The sequence below is a fragment of the Chelmon rostratus genome, chromosome 3 (assembly GCF_017976325.1).
Source record: "Chelmon rostratus isolate fCheRos1 chromosome 3, fCheRos1.pri, whole genome shotgun sequence".
NCBI classification, from domain to species: domain Eukaryota; kingdom Metazoa; phylum Chordata; class Actinopteri; order Chaetodontiformes; family Chaetodontidae; genus Chelmon; species Chelmon rostratus.
Window position 1 is genome coordinate 13,269,723 of NC_055660.1, and position 15,055 is coordinate 13,284,777.

General features: G+C 41.1%; 1 protein-coding gene across 1 annotated transcript; it reads right to left on the reverse strand.

The window, feature by feature from the left end:
* Nucleotides 1-267: 267 nt before the first annotated feature.
* Nucleotides 268-13,882, reverse strand: cyth4b (cytohesin 4b). Its single transcript, XM_041964963.1, has 13 exons — nt 13,770-13,882; nt 11,023-11,105; nt 10,796-10,860; nt 9,996-10,062; nt 8,557-8,675; nt 8,087-8,167; nt 5,996-6,108; nt 5,607-5,755; nt 3,852-3,963; nt 3,513-3,589; nt 2,796-2,867; nt 2,493-2,647; nt 268-1,699 (listed from the first exon to the last, which is right to left on the reverse strand). Exons 1-13 carry the CDS (start codon nt 13,786-13,788, stop codon nt 1,618-1,620), a joined length of 1,194 nt encoding a protein of 397 aa, XP_041820897.1. The 5' UTR covers nt 13,789-13,882; the 3' UTR covers nt 268-1,617.
* Between the last annotated feature and the right edge of the window lie 1,173 nt (nt 13,883-15,055).

Here is a 15,055-nt window from a genome sequence, read left to right on the forward strand (position 1 = left end):
AGGCAGAGGAGGGTGTACATGACTTGTGTCAGTTCGATAAAATTAGATGGTTTCTAAACCTCTGTGTGTGATATTGCATTAAACCACAACTGTGGTTTAAGTGCTTCATGCTCCAAGGAGCACGCACAAGTGTGTGGAATGAACACCATACAACACATACAAACACAGTAAATATGAGGAAGTGAGGTGTGGTCTGATGGTTTCACAGTGCTTTCAACTGATAACACATCTGTCACTTAAACCATAAACAGGATCCATGTCAACAGGTACCTGAAACACTTTTTTTAATTAAATAATTAATTCGTGAGAACATAACAACTACAATACTCCCAGTGCTAAAAGTTTACAGGCTTGCAGTCTGCACATTCCGATTAAATCAAAGACAAAATGCATATTGCACTTATTGCATGGTGCTAATAAAGTAGGTGAAATCTAAACAGATGCAGGCTTGGTCTGACGAGAACACGCGTTCAGTGTCTCTCTATAAAGTACTTGAAATTTTGCAACAACAACAACAACAACAACAAAAAATGGATTCCCCAAAATACTTAAAAATATATCTATATTTACAAAAGAAAGCATAAGCAGTCGTCAGATGACACGTTGCTGTAACTGTATGGTGTAGAGCACAGAAGCAAAGCTGCTTATTATTACTTTACTTGTAAATGTCAATTTTTGAGCCTAACTGTAAGAAAGCTGTCAAACATCTCGCCTTCTTTATAGCATGCAGTACATAGAACTGCCGGGACTTTGCATGCTTAATTTGTCATCCTGATGCTACCACGACTACGTCTTGTAGAGCAGACAGACATCAAGCAAAAATCAGCTTCTCTTGGCAAAAGCATAGACTGCATAAAACAATAGACTCTATGACATCACCCAGTTTCTGAAGAGCCATTAAGAAGCTCAGTGACAGTGGCTCCGGCCATCGCCATCCTGGCAGTGCTAAACTCTTGGCTAATCCAAAAATGGGCAATAGGATGGGCTGAGGCAACTAGAGCCTGGTTGCTGGAACCGAGCGGCTAGTTGACCATCAAAGTGGCCATGCCCATAATTATGCACAAGCCTTAATATAAACAAGTGAGTTCAATTTCAACCCCTGTAACAGGAAATCAGGTATAGAGAGCAAAACCCTCATTTTGTACCAGGCTGTAAACATGTTTATGTCCTCTGCAGAGGCATTTTAATATGGGGGTCTATGGGATTTGTCTGCCTTTATTTTTCAGCCCTGGAGGTTGCCACTTGGGCAAAAGATATTAGAAAGTGCATACATACACAGCGACTTCTTTAAAACTCGGTAAACAGAAAAACACAAATATCTAGGCCACAAAGTTCTGACAAAGATTCAGTCCTGTGAATAAATTCTTTGTGGCTTGTCAGACTGACAGTGAGAGCAACAAAATGAGTCAATGTTTTCGCCTTTGACACAGTGCAGTCCAGTCTGTAAAAACAGAAGTGGAAAGAGAAGTCCTTCTTTTAGCCTGAACAACCACTGTCAGTGTCTAGCTTTCAGTGTCCTCCCTCAGTTGTGTTTCAGGGTGTTAAATACAACTTAAAGGGGCACTGAATCCCACGGTGGAGCAGTACCATAAACGTTCAAGGGGGGCGCTGGACAGCTCAGTCCTGAGGAGCTTGGTTTATCACCTTCTTCTTCCGAACTGAGACCAAGTCGTAGAATGGATCCTTGGTGATGCTAGCTCTGTTTGAAGTAAAGAAGATGATCATTATAGAGATGCTGATGCACCAGTGTTAGTGTGTGTATGTGTGGGCTTGTAACTTTCTTGAGGGCCAGTTTCTGTTTTAAGCCATCGTAGTGAGGAACTGTTATGAACTGTGAGGACACTTGGCCAGTCCTCACTGCTTGAAAGAACTGTTGGTAGGTTAAGACTTGGTTTTAAGGTCATGGAGCATTAGGTTTAGTAAAGGGTTAAGTTAAAATAAGATCAGGCAACATCCAAAGGATGTAGCATGTAGGTATAATAACACAAACAAAAGTTAGGTTGGAGGTGACGGCACCCAGCAAGCAGCAATAATCTCGCTTGCACTGCCAAGGAGCGGTGACTACCACGACGCTCCTTCCACATCCTGTGTGGCTCAGCACTCCACAGCACAATCAAATACAACATCTGATCGCAACTGGATGTGGTCTCAAGCAGAACCGACTACACCTGACTTCACCCAGCTGTCATGTTGGGTGTGGACAGATGTTTAACGGATGTAAAACTTTCACCCCGCACAGGTAAGTGCTGCAGTGTTTTCCATAAAAGATCTGGTGGAGCGTTACTCTTTCAGGTTACATGTAATAAAGTTTTGAAAACTGAACCCACTGAATGATGGTCCTCACAATTATACTAACACAAACACACAGAACTGGAATGTGCAGCTGAATGTGTGCATGCATCGCTACGCAACGTATCGTCTGGTTATGTGTATGTTGCTATTTGCAAGGGCGTTTGCACATTTGCACACATAATGCGTGTGTGTGGTCTGACCTGATGGCCTCGATCCAGGAGTCTCTCTCTTCTGCGCTGGCAGCACAGATGGTGTAGGACTGGTGCTTCCCCTCCACCACTCTGCCGTCCGTCTCTGTTTTGCACGCTTTGATCTTCTGCCCTCGACTGTTGGGGTTGTACAGGTCCAGACAGTACTAGACGACACCGGAACCACATGATAATCAATCTACACAGTAAGCCTAATCTATTGATCTAACTTGAGCACTATGCACACCCGCAGACCCCTTCCTAGCCGATATGAAACAATACAATTTGCTTTTCAGCAAGCTGACAGGATCTTACCGGTTTGCGAGGATATGGCACTTCTCTCACACAGAGGTTCTCTAGAGGGATGATGCCTCTGGGCTCTTTATCCTGCAGGTGGATTAAAAAGAGACAGAGTGAGTCAGGTGATGTATCAGGAGGGCAAAAAGGAAGAGCTGAGAGTAAAAACGTCACCGCTGTCACAAAAAGAACCCAAGCCGAAGACATTACACGTAACTTTTTTTTCTATCAGCACTGAAAAGATATTTTGATCATCGCAGCCAAAACTTCAGTAAACTCTACTCTGATAACGAAAAATCTCAGATCACTGACCTTTAAGATGAAAAAAGTCGCCTGCGTTTTTGTGTCATTTGGCCAACAAAAGCCTTCTGACATGACCCGTATGACATCCAAAAAACAACTCATGAGCATTTTCTGATCTGGATTTTTTTTACAACTGGAACTTCTTAGTAAATGCCGCAGTGAATATTAAATAAACCAGTGTCTACTGTGCTGAAATTGTGTAAGCCCTACCGCACACACCACAACCGCCTCTTTAAGAAGTTTTGCAGCAGCTGAGTGAATTAGAGGAGAATCTAACAGTTATCCTGACAAATGACAACTAGAGGTCAATTTAAGAGTTTGCTGTTGTCTTTCTGCTATGGAAAGTCTGGATCTGGAAACGAGTGTGAAAATACACGTAAAAATATACAAGTGTTTCAAGGCGAGTCAAAACGAGCAGTGTGGGAGCCTTACAGTGGTGAACTCAAAGTAGTAGAGGCAGTTGTCAGTGAGGATGAACCATCGCCTCTTCCACGTCTTAACCCGACCTCCTGGAACACAGAGAAAGCAGATAATGAAGATCACTGCGTGCACAGTTGTTTGCTGTGCTGTCAGCTGTCAGTGGAAACTGGCAAGCCTTTAAAGGCTGTGCAAACTGACCAAAATGCAGATGTGTGGGTTATCTGAAGTTAAATTTCTGCATAACCTAACTGATGTTTTCAGTAAATGCAACACTACTGGGTCACTGTCTGTTAATTTCTGTTTAAACATCCCTAATGTTTCAGAAAAGACTGTTTTGTAGAGGTGTTTCACCGAGTTTGAGGAGCCAGCCTTCTCTGTCGGGGTTGAAGAAGGTGTGCGTCAGGTCGTTCCCATCATCCTCTGGGATTTTGAAAGGCTCATTGCGGATGCTCTCGTACAGTTTCTGAGTAGAAAGGAATTGAATGCGTTAAAAAAAAAAAAAAAAAAAACTCAAATGAGAATACAAGTTGCCAGATTAAATAAGGCTGTCGCCATTAAGCTTGACACTGAATATCTGTATTATGTTTGCACATCTTTAATCCAACACTAGCCCACAGCTTCAGGATCACTGCTGTTAAAAAGCTTTATTGATCCGATGCCAGGAAAATTTACTTGTTACAACAGCAGAAATAAGGAGAGGTAGAAAAAGAACAAGTAGACGATATATATATAAAAAAGATACAAAATAAAACAACTATAGAGGCTATAGAGAATAAAAAATATTGCCTTGTGAAGAGTGGCTGAGCAGGTGGAAGCTGGGCCTGAGAACAACCTGGATGTGGTTACATGTGTGTGTTTCTGTTCCAGATGATGTGTGAGACAGTGGTATTATTTTTCCAAGCACAGAAAGGGCTGCCTGGTTTCACAAAGTATACCTAAGTACTGTGAGTAATGTGTCTAGTATTTGAACTCTCTTTTTGTGGTCTCTTCTACTCTATAAAAATATAACTGCATGCTTGGAAAAATGAAAACAATGCATTCAGAAATGAAACCAGCGCTTTCTGGCTTTGCTAAATCAAGCAGAGGGATTCATGTGAATACCCAGAATAACTCTGTTCACCACATCTGGTATCCTGAAAGTGACACACCTGACACTGGGTGCACATGGTGAGAAGCATGAAAAGCCTGCATCCTAGTCTCTCCACACAAATAGACCTTCACCTGAGTTCTGTAGCTGGAAGAACACTTTTCAGGATATAAAAGTGATTTTAGTCATCAAAAACTTTGATGGACTTTTAGTTGTTTCACGATCTAAGACAAATAGGGTTAAGATTTCAAAATGTTGACAACAAAAAGGCTAGAAGAGGCTGTAAGAGACTAACAAGCAACAGATCCTTACTGGGATTAGTAATTAAATGGAGTCATAAGTAATCACATTACTGTAATGTGTTAGTGAGAAATGCATCACTGGTTTAGACTGTTCTGTTTGTGTATCAAAAGGCTGTAATCCTAGAGCACCACTGTTGTCCAAAAATATCAATGAGCTGCTCTGTTGCACTGGGTAACATGGTCCTTCATTATAACCAACACTGAATCCCTCACACAGCATCCTGCGGCCATAAATACTCTCTAGCACACCAGCTGTATTAACCTGAGGCTGAATACTGTCCCAAAAATGCACAATATACTCCTGTTACGGTAAAAGGGTTTTTTTTAAAGTAATGAAACTATATATGCACTGGCTGTTTTCAAAGATTTATGTCTTAAGGCACAATTGGGTTTGGGGCTGAGAGCCAGAGGCAGGGTAGGAAAGTAGAAAAGTACTGACAGCTGACAGACTTTGGCATGGGTGGTTTTTGGTCTTTTCTTTTGTTAATAATAACAACAATGGAGAATAATGCAGCCTCATCCTTTAAAGTAAGTGTGAACCTATCGGTTAAAACATGGTGGGCCTTATATCAGGAACTGTACTGAGACACGGGCTGTAGGGACTGTAGTAATCAAATTTCCAAAGGAAAAAAATGGCCTGGACTCAAAATTTTTAGCACTTGGGTTATTACTTCCTGGTGTCTAGTTTGGACACTGTGATTGGCCGGTGGTTCTCACCGAGAGCAGGTCATCAGGTAGATTCTCTCCGTTGTTGATGCCTCTGTTCATGGAGATGAAACGCTCTAGAGTGGTCTTGTCCTTCACACAGGGGTTGTGGAGGCTGGTGTTGAGCATGATGATGGCAAATGACAGGATGTAGCACGTGTCTGGTGTTAAAGAGGAAGACACACACACACAAAGAATAAGAGGAAGCAACATCATGAAGGACCAAGTCACTTAGTTAACATGAACATAGAGTTGTTGAAGAGGAGGAAGAGCTGGAAAGTCAGAGAGTCAAACAGAAAGAGGTGATGTGGTCATTTAAACACACCCACTCTAATGCACACACATACACACAAACACCGCCCAGACAGGAAGTGGACGGATGTGTATTCGGCGCAGCTCACCGGTCGACTGGAAGACGTGAGCGTTGCAGTCACAGTAGCGTGTGGCGAAGGCCTCCATCATGCGGTCGATCTTCTGGGCTTCTCCAGGCAGACGGAAACTCCACAGGAACTGTCTGTCACACACATCAATATAACATAAACCCCCGTGCGTGATGTCGACGTGTTTATTTATGCTTGTGATCAATATATGAACTGCAGGTGCACCACACATTGGGAGTGAGTGTGTGACGTCACTACGACATCATCCGGGTCATTCTCAGACATGACAAAGCCCTTCCATAGCCACAAACAACATCAAGCTGGTTTCCCAAAATGAATAGCACTCCACAAGACGAGTAATCTGATTGGTGAAGGGCCCCCTTTACGTCTGTCTCTAACACTACACACTACAGTCACTGACGTAGGTGGCAAAGTGTCACACTGCCCACTGACGACATGACATTTGTATATAACGGTCTGACCTCTCATTCTCAGTGTGAACACTCGCCGAGCTGGCTCGAGTTGTTCAAGGTTTAAAGTAACTTAATTGATACCCGTAGGTAGATTTGTTTTGCAGTCTGGAGAGGGCATCTCAAACATACAACTTTTAAATCACAGGACACATACGGAAGACAGATTAACAGCAGACGTTGACAGGTACTCCCAGCAGCTCACTGATCATGGTTAAAAGACTAAAACAAATAAATAAAATAAATAAAAGTCATTAGATATCACTAAAAATGCCAATATAAAGACCCGTTAAGAGCATGCTAAGAAAACATAAGAGCATGATACGAGGGACAGTAAAACAATAATAAATAAGTAAGTAAATAAATAAGTAAGAAAGTTTAGACCACGTTAAAATAAATGCTAAAATAAGACCTCCTATTTCAAAGAGAGACAGCAGCAGGAACAAAGCTGTACCTGTAGCGAGTGGTCCTAACAAGTGAGTTCCAGCAGCTGGAACTCACTTGCCAGGGGATGGGAGTCATCAGTGGAGATGGAGCTGGCCAGTCGCTGTACCTGCAGAGTGTACAGCGACTGTAGGCACAGCTGTGACTCCCCAATGAGTCGACCAGACCATTTAATGATCTGGTTCAGTGAGTTCCCTTCTTTTACAGGCAGGTTTCCAAACCATGACACAAGTGAAAAAGTTAAAACCGACTCAATAAAAGCACGATAAAAAAGTGTCATCGTGGTCCTTTCAATGTGGAAGCAGGACAGCTTCCGCAGACAGAATGAATGCTGATGTCCCTTCTCACCCTCCCTGCTCACAGCTTCACAGTTTAATTTAAAATTCAAAGTGGAGTCGATTATAGTCCCAAGATACTTATGAGACTGAACTTGCTCAATGGCTTGTCCCTTGATTGTGATGAGTTCAGGTGTATTGGCATTTTTCCTAAAATCAATGGCCATGTCTTTTGTTTTAGCTTCATTGACCTGTAGGTGTGAGTCCTCGCACCACTTGACAAAGTTGTCAACGACAGGGCCGTGGCTGTTTTCTGTTCCTTGGAGCGGGCTAACAATAACAGAATCATCTGCGTATTTTAAAATGAAACGGTGCTCTGACACTTATTAGTGTACAGTATGAATAACAAGGGTGAGAGATGCATGATCAGTGCTGTGTATCAAATGATCTGGATCTGGATTATGCAGCCATGTTGATACAACAGTGGTCAGTTCGATAGTGGCTGATGGCTGTGTGAAGACTTCTGTGTTAAATGGTGTTTTGCTCCTCCTCAATATGGTTCACATCTAAAACTCATTTCCAGAACAAAGTTCAGCTAAGCAATGACTCATTTTAGTGACTTTTGTGACTCTATACTGCAGATACTGCCAAAATCGCTGTCTCGACATATTATTTTTCAGGATATCAATCGCTTCTTTGCTTTTGTTCCTTCTTTCTTAGCGAGTCTTTCTTCATTATTGTCCCGCCTCGCACAAATACAAAACTAAGCACTGTAACATTTTAAGTATGAAAATGTTTTGATTGATGCTCTGATTGAAAAGAAACACACATGCAAGTGTTCCTGTTAATTTTGTTGACGGCAGTGATGATGAGGAGGAGTGAGAGTACTAGAAGGGACAGGAGTGAAGGTGAGGGAAGCTGACCTGAGGGCTTGGACCAGGTTTAGGTCGGAGAACTCGTGCAGCTCCACAAAGGCCTTCAGGGTCTGGAGGTGGAGCTCCTCCCTGTGGGACAGATGGTGGGAGGAAGAGGATGTTATTCACTTTCCTTCTTTCTCTCTTTCCTTCCTTCTCTTCTCTCTGTCCTCCTCTTGCTATAACTTCTTTCCTTTTTTCCTCCACTTTCTTCTTCCTTCACCTCCTCATTTTGCTTTTTAACATCCCCTCTATCTTCATATTCCCTCTCTTGCGGCTGCTTTCACATCCTCCCCACTTTTTTCCTCTCTCATTTCATCTAATCCTCCTTCATTTTCCTTTCTTCCTACTAGCTGCTGTCTGCAGTTTTCCTTACTGTCCTCATCATTTCTATACCTCTTCACCCCCTTGTCTTCCATCCTCATCCTCTTTTTGCTACTGTCTCTTCACTCTACCCTCCTCCTTTTCCTCCTTCTCACCTTTCTCCAAGAAATTCTCCAATGGCTGTCTTGTTGAGTCCCTCCTCCTTGTAGAGGAACTCAGCAATGGATTGAGCACTTCCATCCAGCAGCTTATTCTCCACCAGGTAATTGATGCCCTGCACACACACACGCACACGCACACACACGCGCACACACACAGACACACGCGCGCACACACATACACACAGATTGTTTACTGAGCACATCCATTGTATTTCCCCTTTATTTCTGTTCATGATTTGTTTAACTGCACCCAATTTTGCACTGCTTAATAACATTTTACTTTATGACACAATGCTTTATGCACTAAAACACACACACACACACACACACACACACACACACACACACACACACACACACACAAAGAGCCTATACTGCGCTGAGGCAAAATGTGCTTAGTTTCATAATGATCTCATCTCCAGTTGGCAAAACCAAGTGACTTCACAGTTTCTGTAATCCTAATTCCTTAAAAACAATTTCTCTTCCTCTTTCTTCTCCATCACAGGGTTTGGAGAAGAAATGGATGGTTAAAAATACATTTGGTATGGAAATTTAAAATAAATCTCAAATGATCTCTGAAAGCAGTAACCTCCAATACAACACTGCTGCCTGTGTCGACACAGGTAAAAATAACACATCTGCAGAAATAAAGAAATGAGAGTACATTTTCTAAATACTGAAACTGCTGTACGAAAGGATGTTTGTCTGTGAGGGTGTGATTCTTTCACAGACACGATCAATTCAAGCAAAAAACGCAAATATACATAGCTTTTCAAGGCAGTGTTATGTTTCTTTGCCTGAACTGAGAGACCCAAACTGCTGGAAACACAGAAGCAGAATGTAGCAGAGCAGAGGTGTTTAGAATATAAGCTGAATGTAGTCTGCTGAAAAGCATCTTAGCATATCTTTTAAATATATCACACATTCATATTGGTTAGAAAGGTTACTAGTTTCCTTCAATGTTGGTCTCGAAACCTTAACTTATTCAAGTCTTACTGTCAACACAAGGAAATAAAAATGGAACAGTAAACGGGCCTTTCAGTTAACCTCTGAAGTCTGTCTAAAAGTTCCCTTGTGCTAAAACAGCAACTGCAGGTCGGAGCGGACCTGTTCCAGTAAGCCAAAGCGGTAAAGCTTTTACTTTGTGTTTGTTGTTGCAAACATTTGTGTCCACAACAGTACCAAGTCTGACGTGTCACTCAAACCACAGACACTCTTCTGTGGACCTGCATCGATGTCACTTCACAGATTGACAGCAGATCAAGTGTGGTTAAGTGGGAGGAAGTCCACACAACGACTCACTGAAGGGCTCCGAGACACACAGTGAGATGTGCTAGGTATTTTTTAACTATAGCAACAAGTCGTTTCATACCAAGCATTATGCTGATTAGGATATTTTAGCTACACACACATCCACGCCTGTCTGCGATCACCTTTTTGGGGTCCATGTTGAATTTCTTCTTCCCATTTGAGAACCGTTTGCTCTTCTCTAGGGTCTTGCTGCAGGAAAAACAGAAAAACAGTATTTTTAAGGAATAACTGTAATTAAATTATGCCACAGTATATACGTATACATTTGAGTACTAACAGTCAATATGCAACAGGGTGACAACAGAAGTCCTGCCACCTTTTCAAGTCAGCCTCTGCACCACTAGACTCCACCAAATGATGCATTTTCTCACTGGGAGTTTATTTTATCAATCTTTATGTCAATGTTTTCTGTCCATATTCTGAGTAACATTTTTAAATCCTGTGCTCGAGAAACAGCAACTTGTTTTTTAACCTACATTAAAAAACATTAGAACAGACTAGATAAAACAACATTAGACAATGGGATAGTTATTCTAAATATACAGTAAACAAATGGACTATTGGTTATCAAGAGACAGATGGTTTGATCTGATAGGCCAGGCAGACATGTGGGATTTCTGACCAATTTGTGATGACTTTATTGGGCTGACTTATTAGTTACATTCACTATTCAGCATGAGAAGGTACACAATCAATAAAACAAATATTAGTTTCAGAATGAAATTTGTTGAGCTATTTCTTTAAAATTTTGTGAGTGAAAACTGTCAGAAAGCAACTGTGAAACTGAAACATACTGTATGAATAATAATAAATAAATAAATAAAAAGAAGAATTTAGTAGGAGTTGTAAAAGAGCACAGCTCTATAAAAAGAATGCCTGGTTTGTAAGGTAGGTGCGGGGGTTTTCCCAGATTAAAACTCACTTTTCCTCTGCAGACTCAAAGCTGAGTATTTCCGCCATGACGTTGTCTATCTCCATCTTTAACTTCTGGACAGAGCGAGATGAAAGAAAAGTCTTTAGCGTTTGTTTCCTCAAGAGCAGAACAAGTCACATTTCCCAGTGGAGATCAGAAATGAATAAATTAAAACGGCATTTTTTTTTAATCTAACATATATTTTACAGTGTCTGACAAAATGTGTGTGTATATACCTGGATGTCATCCAGAAGGTCTTCCTTATGCGTCTTAATGCTCTCAATCTCCATCTTCTCATCTGCTGTAAAATCTGACGACACTGTACAGGAATTGGAACAAAAAAACGGCAAACAGATTCTCAGGAATTTAGATTCACATTTAATAATCAGGCCACACATTCAGTTAAAATAATGATGCAATCTGCCCTGATGGCCTAGTCATCTATTGTAGGCTTCCTTTGAGACATCAGAAGATTTGAAACACACCCAAGCTTTGTCATTTGGGTAAAGATAAGATAAAAACTTCTTAACCCCACGCCAGGGAAATGAAATTGTTCCATGCAGCAAACAATAAACCAAAGGAAACGAGTTAAGTGTCAATGTTTTAAAGCCCTGCCTGGGATTTCAGCATGCAGTCACCTTCTTTCTCTCACATCAGAGACAGCTGTACCTTGTAATGATTTGAATAAATCTACATACAGTATCAATGCATTGTATATTTAAAGATTTAACCACAGCATAAGGAAGAGAGGTTTCTCTGGAAGATATGTGAGACAGGTGGTGCGGTTTTCACGTGAAAGATATCCGCCACCGCGAAATATAACCAAGAATACATTTCTTGAAAAACGTGAGACGTGAGCGTGCAGACACATGGATGCATATTTAGACACAGCCAACAGGCTATGTGGAGGCCGCTTTCTCATATTTCTGTCAACCATCAACCCTCCTCACTCCCACATTAGAGGAGCTCAGTGACATACAAAAGTGCTGCACAGCATGACTCATGAAAACTTACGCAGCCATACTACGTTTTGGTTCAGGCTTTGTGGTTTCTTAAGAAATAATGCTGTGTAACATCAAGCCGCAACCTCCAGGACTGAAAAATGAACCCGACGCAAAAGTGGCAAAAACTGCAGTTCCTTGAAAGGCCACTTGAGGCTGGCTACAAAAGACCCCCACATTTAAATGTCCAACTTCACAGCAGAAATAAACATGTTTACAGCCTACTTCAAAAAATGGTTTTGGTCTCTATAGCTAATTTTCCAAATCATTACAACTTTACAGGGCGAATGTTTATATAACTCACCTATTGAAATTACATCACAGCTTAAAAGATCTGCACAATAATGGCCGTGGTCGTTTTAAGTGACAACTAGCTGCTAGATTTCAGCAGCCAGGCTTCGTTCAGGCCACTGCCACTGCTTTGAACCAAATACTAACATCACCATGCTAACATGCTCACAGTGGCAATGATAACATACTCGTGTTAAGGATGAGGTCCTTAACATGAGTAAGGTCTCATGTTAGCATGAGCTACTTAGCACAAAACATGAGCATGAGCTACGTAGCACAAAACACAAAGTACAGCTGAGGCTAATGTGAATAGAACTGGTTTTGCAGGCATTTGGTCATAGACTAAATGAAAAATGGAAGGACCTGAGGATGGCGCTAGATGAAAAGTGAAGGGACCACAAAGGTTTTTACAATTAATACTAGGGGGGCATAAGAAATGTCACAGCAATCCATTCAATACTTGGTGAGACATTCCACTCAAAACTACAAGCGTCAGCCTCATGGCGGCACTAGAGAAAAACTCAAGGATCACTAAATTCGGTGGGATTCATTGTCTGGGAACAATGAACGTCTGGTTAAAGCAGCTCATTGCAATCCATCTTATATCCATTGAGTCTGGATCAAAGTGGTGGACTGACCAGCACACACTGTCATCCCTTGAGCAATGTCACTAGAACACTTAATTCTGTGAATTAATTCAGACTCATTTTACCTCAAAATTCTGTCTTTTGCATCAGATCTTTCTTACTTTGATCTCCAAGTCTGTCATTCCCCCTCAAAATTCATATTCTTCCAAAGGAATTCCAACTTTTGTTGTGCTGTCAGTTGTGAATGGAAAGTCGCTCTTCAGTCAACCCAACACAGCAGAGATTTTTCGGTAACCTACCAGTGAAACTCAACCTGAGAGTGCGAGCTCGTTTGACATCTGTTTTGCACAGTTAGAGACCAACATGTAAATAAAAGACTGCAGGTTGCAATCGCAGTGACAAACAACCCCTCTAGAATGTACAGTCAACCAGATGGTAGCGACCAACACTTCCTGCAGAGATCAGTGAGTCATTTGGTGTTAATGATCTGAACACAGGACTTCCACTTCCCCACCCTTCCTTTACACATCTTGTGCAACAAAGCTTAGAGGCACAAGTCATCTAACTCTTCATTCAGATCACTTAGATTTTGGTTTTAATCTAAAAAATAACCGTGGACGCACCTGAAATAGCACGGCCCCATGACTTTAAAGGTGGATTGTTTATACGTCCAACTAAAGATAGCAACTTCTGTTTTTGTATTATTGTCAGTGGTGTGTGTTCCTCTGAGCTCTTAGTCTGACTGCCTCTTCCCTGTTTCAGCTGAGACCGACACAGGATTCAGGTGGTGATGAGTGCCACTGATGGGTCACACCACAAACAATGAAATTCACTTTTAATGGATTTTGGAATGGACACATCAACTAGATTAACGCTGACAGGACAGTTACCTCATCACATGTTGGAATAAATTAAAAGACATTTAACGCAGGTAAATACCTCAACTTAAAATATTAAATAACACATTTATTTAGACCACAAGAAAGTAATACCAACAAATGTCTTTGATGACATCTGAAACAATACATACATACATATATATACATATATATATACATATATACAAGCAATAAAAAGAAGGAAGAACAGCAAAACAGGTCTTACCCATTTCAAAATCAGTCATTTATATCCCAAGAAACAGAAAAATTGGCAATACCAACACAGTTGCATATAGATGAGCTATCAGGATATGCAGACGACCACAGCACATACTGCAGTAACACTTGAATGAAGCAGATGTTGTTTTCTAACCCCACCTCTTCCCCATCCATCACAATGTCAAGCTGACATCAGCAAAAAGACAGAAAGACAAAAAACAGTTGGACCTCTTTCAAAATAAAAACCCTGACTGCATGTTCCTGAAGTGAGGAAACCAGGGAGGGTCAGACGGTCCTTTTAAAAATGATTTTCAATCGACTGTACCTTTGCAACCCAGGCAGGAATTTATGTTGTTATGTGACTGACAATGACATTAGAACAAATCTTAATCTCCAGGTCCAACAGAGACACAACATGAGGCAGCATTAGAGAAAACAATAATAACACAGCTTTGTTGTTTGATTTTGTGGCTTGAATTTGACATTTTGTAGACGTGCATTTTGTTTGCAACACTGGCAGCACATCCGTCATTGCATAGAGGAGGTGACAGAGGGCGTTTTGAAATTTGGTTGGACAATAAAACTGAGTTGCAAAACACAGTTCAGGCCAGGAAGGCAGTTTTGAAAGCCAGGAATCTCATCAGAGGGTGAGGTAACCGTTGAACTCCTGACACTTCTCAGCACTGCTATTGATATCAACAGTGGCACCTCGATTTATTCTCCTTGCAAAACAGACACTTTTATTTTGAAGATAAAATTATCTTCCTTCTTGTCATATTGTGGCGGACTAAGTCAGCCTGACTTGACAGTTGAAAACCTTTGTTGGTTGCAGAAGTCATGAGTGGTTAGCAGGGTGGTTTTGCACGCAGCATCATGAACAACGTCTGACTGTAAACTTCTGTTGGGTATTGAAATTGCTGCTACTTGATTAAAATACAAAGACAACCTCAGTACAACTGAATATTGGTAATCTGACAACACAATTTAAACACTGTATGCAAGCTACAATAGAGACATTTTCACATTATAGAAGAATTTAGGAAGGCAACAGTGTAAAGACAAAAGGATATTTTAAGAGTTTCTCATGGTTGCTCAGACTAATGCATCAGGCTCTTGCCTAAAGCAATTTGTAATTTCCAATTATGAAAAGTAAAATGTAAATGTGTGTAGGTCAAGTTGAACAAACAGGTCCTCATGGCTGCATATGCTGAGAGTTTTAGACATGACGTTGCTCAAAACAATGCAGAAGTGCCATCTAGTGGAAAGTCTCAGGTATTTTTTGCTATTTATTTA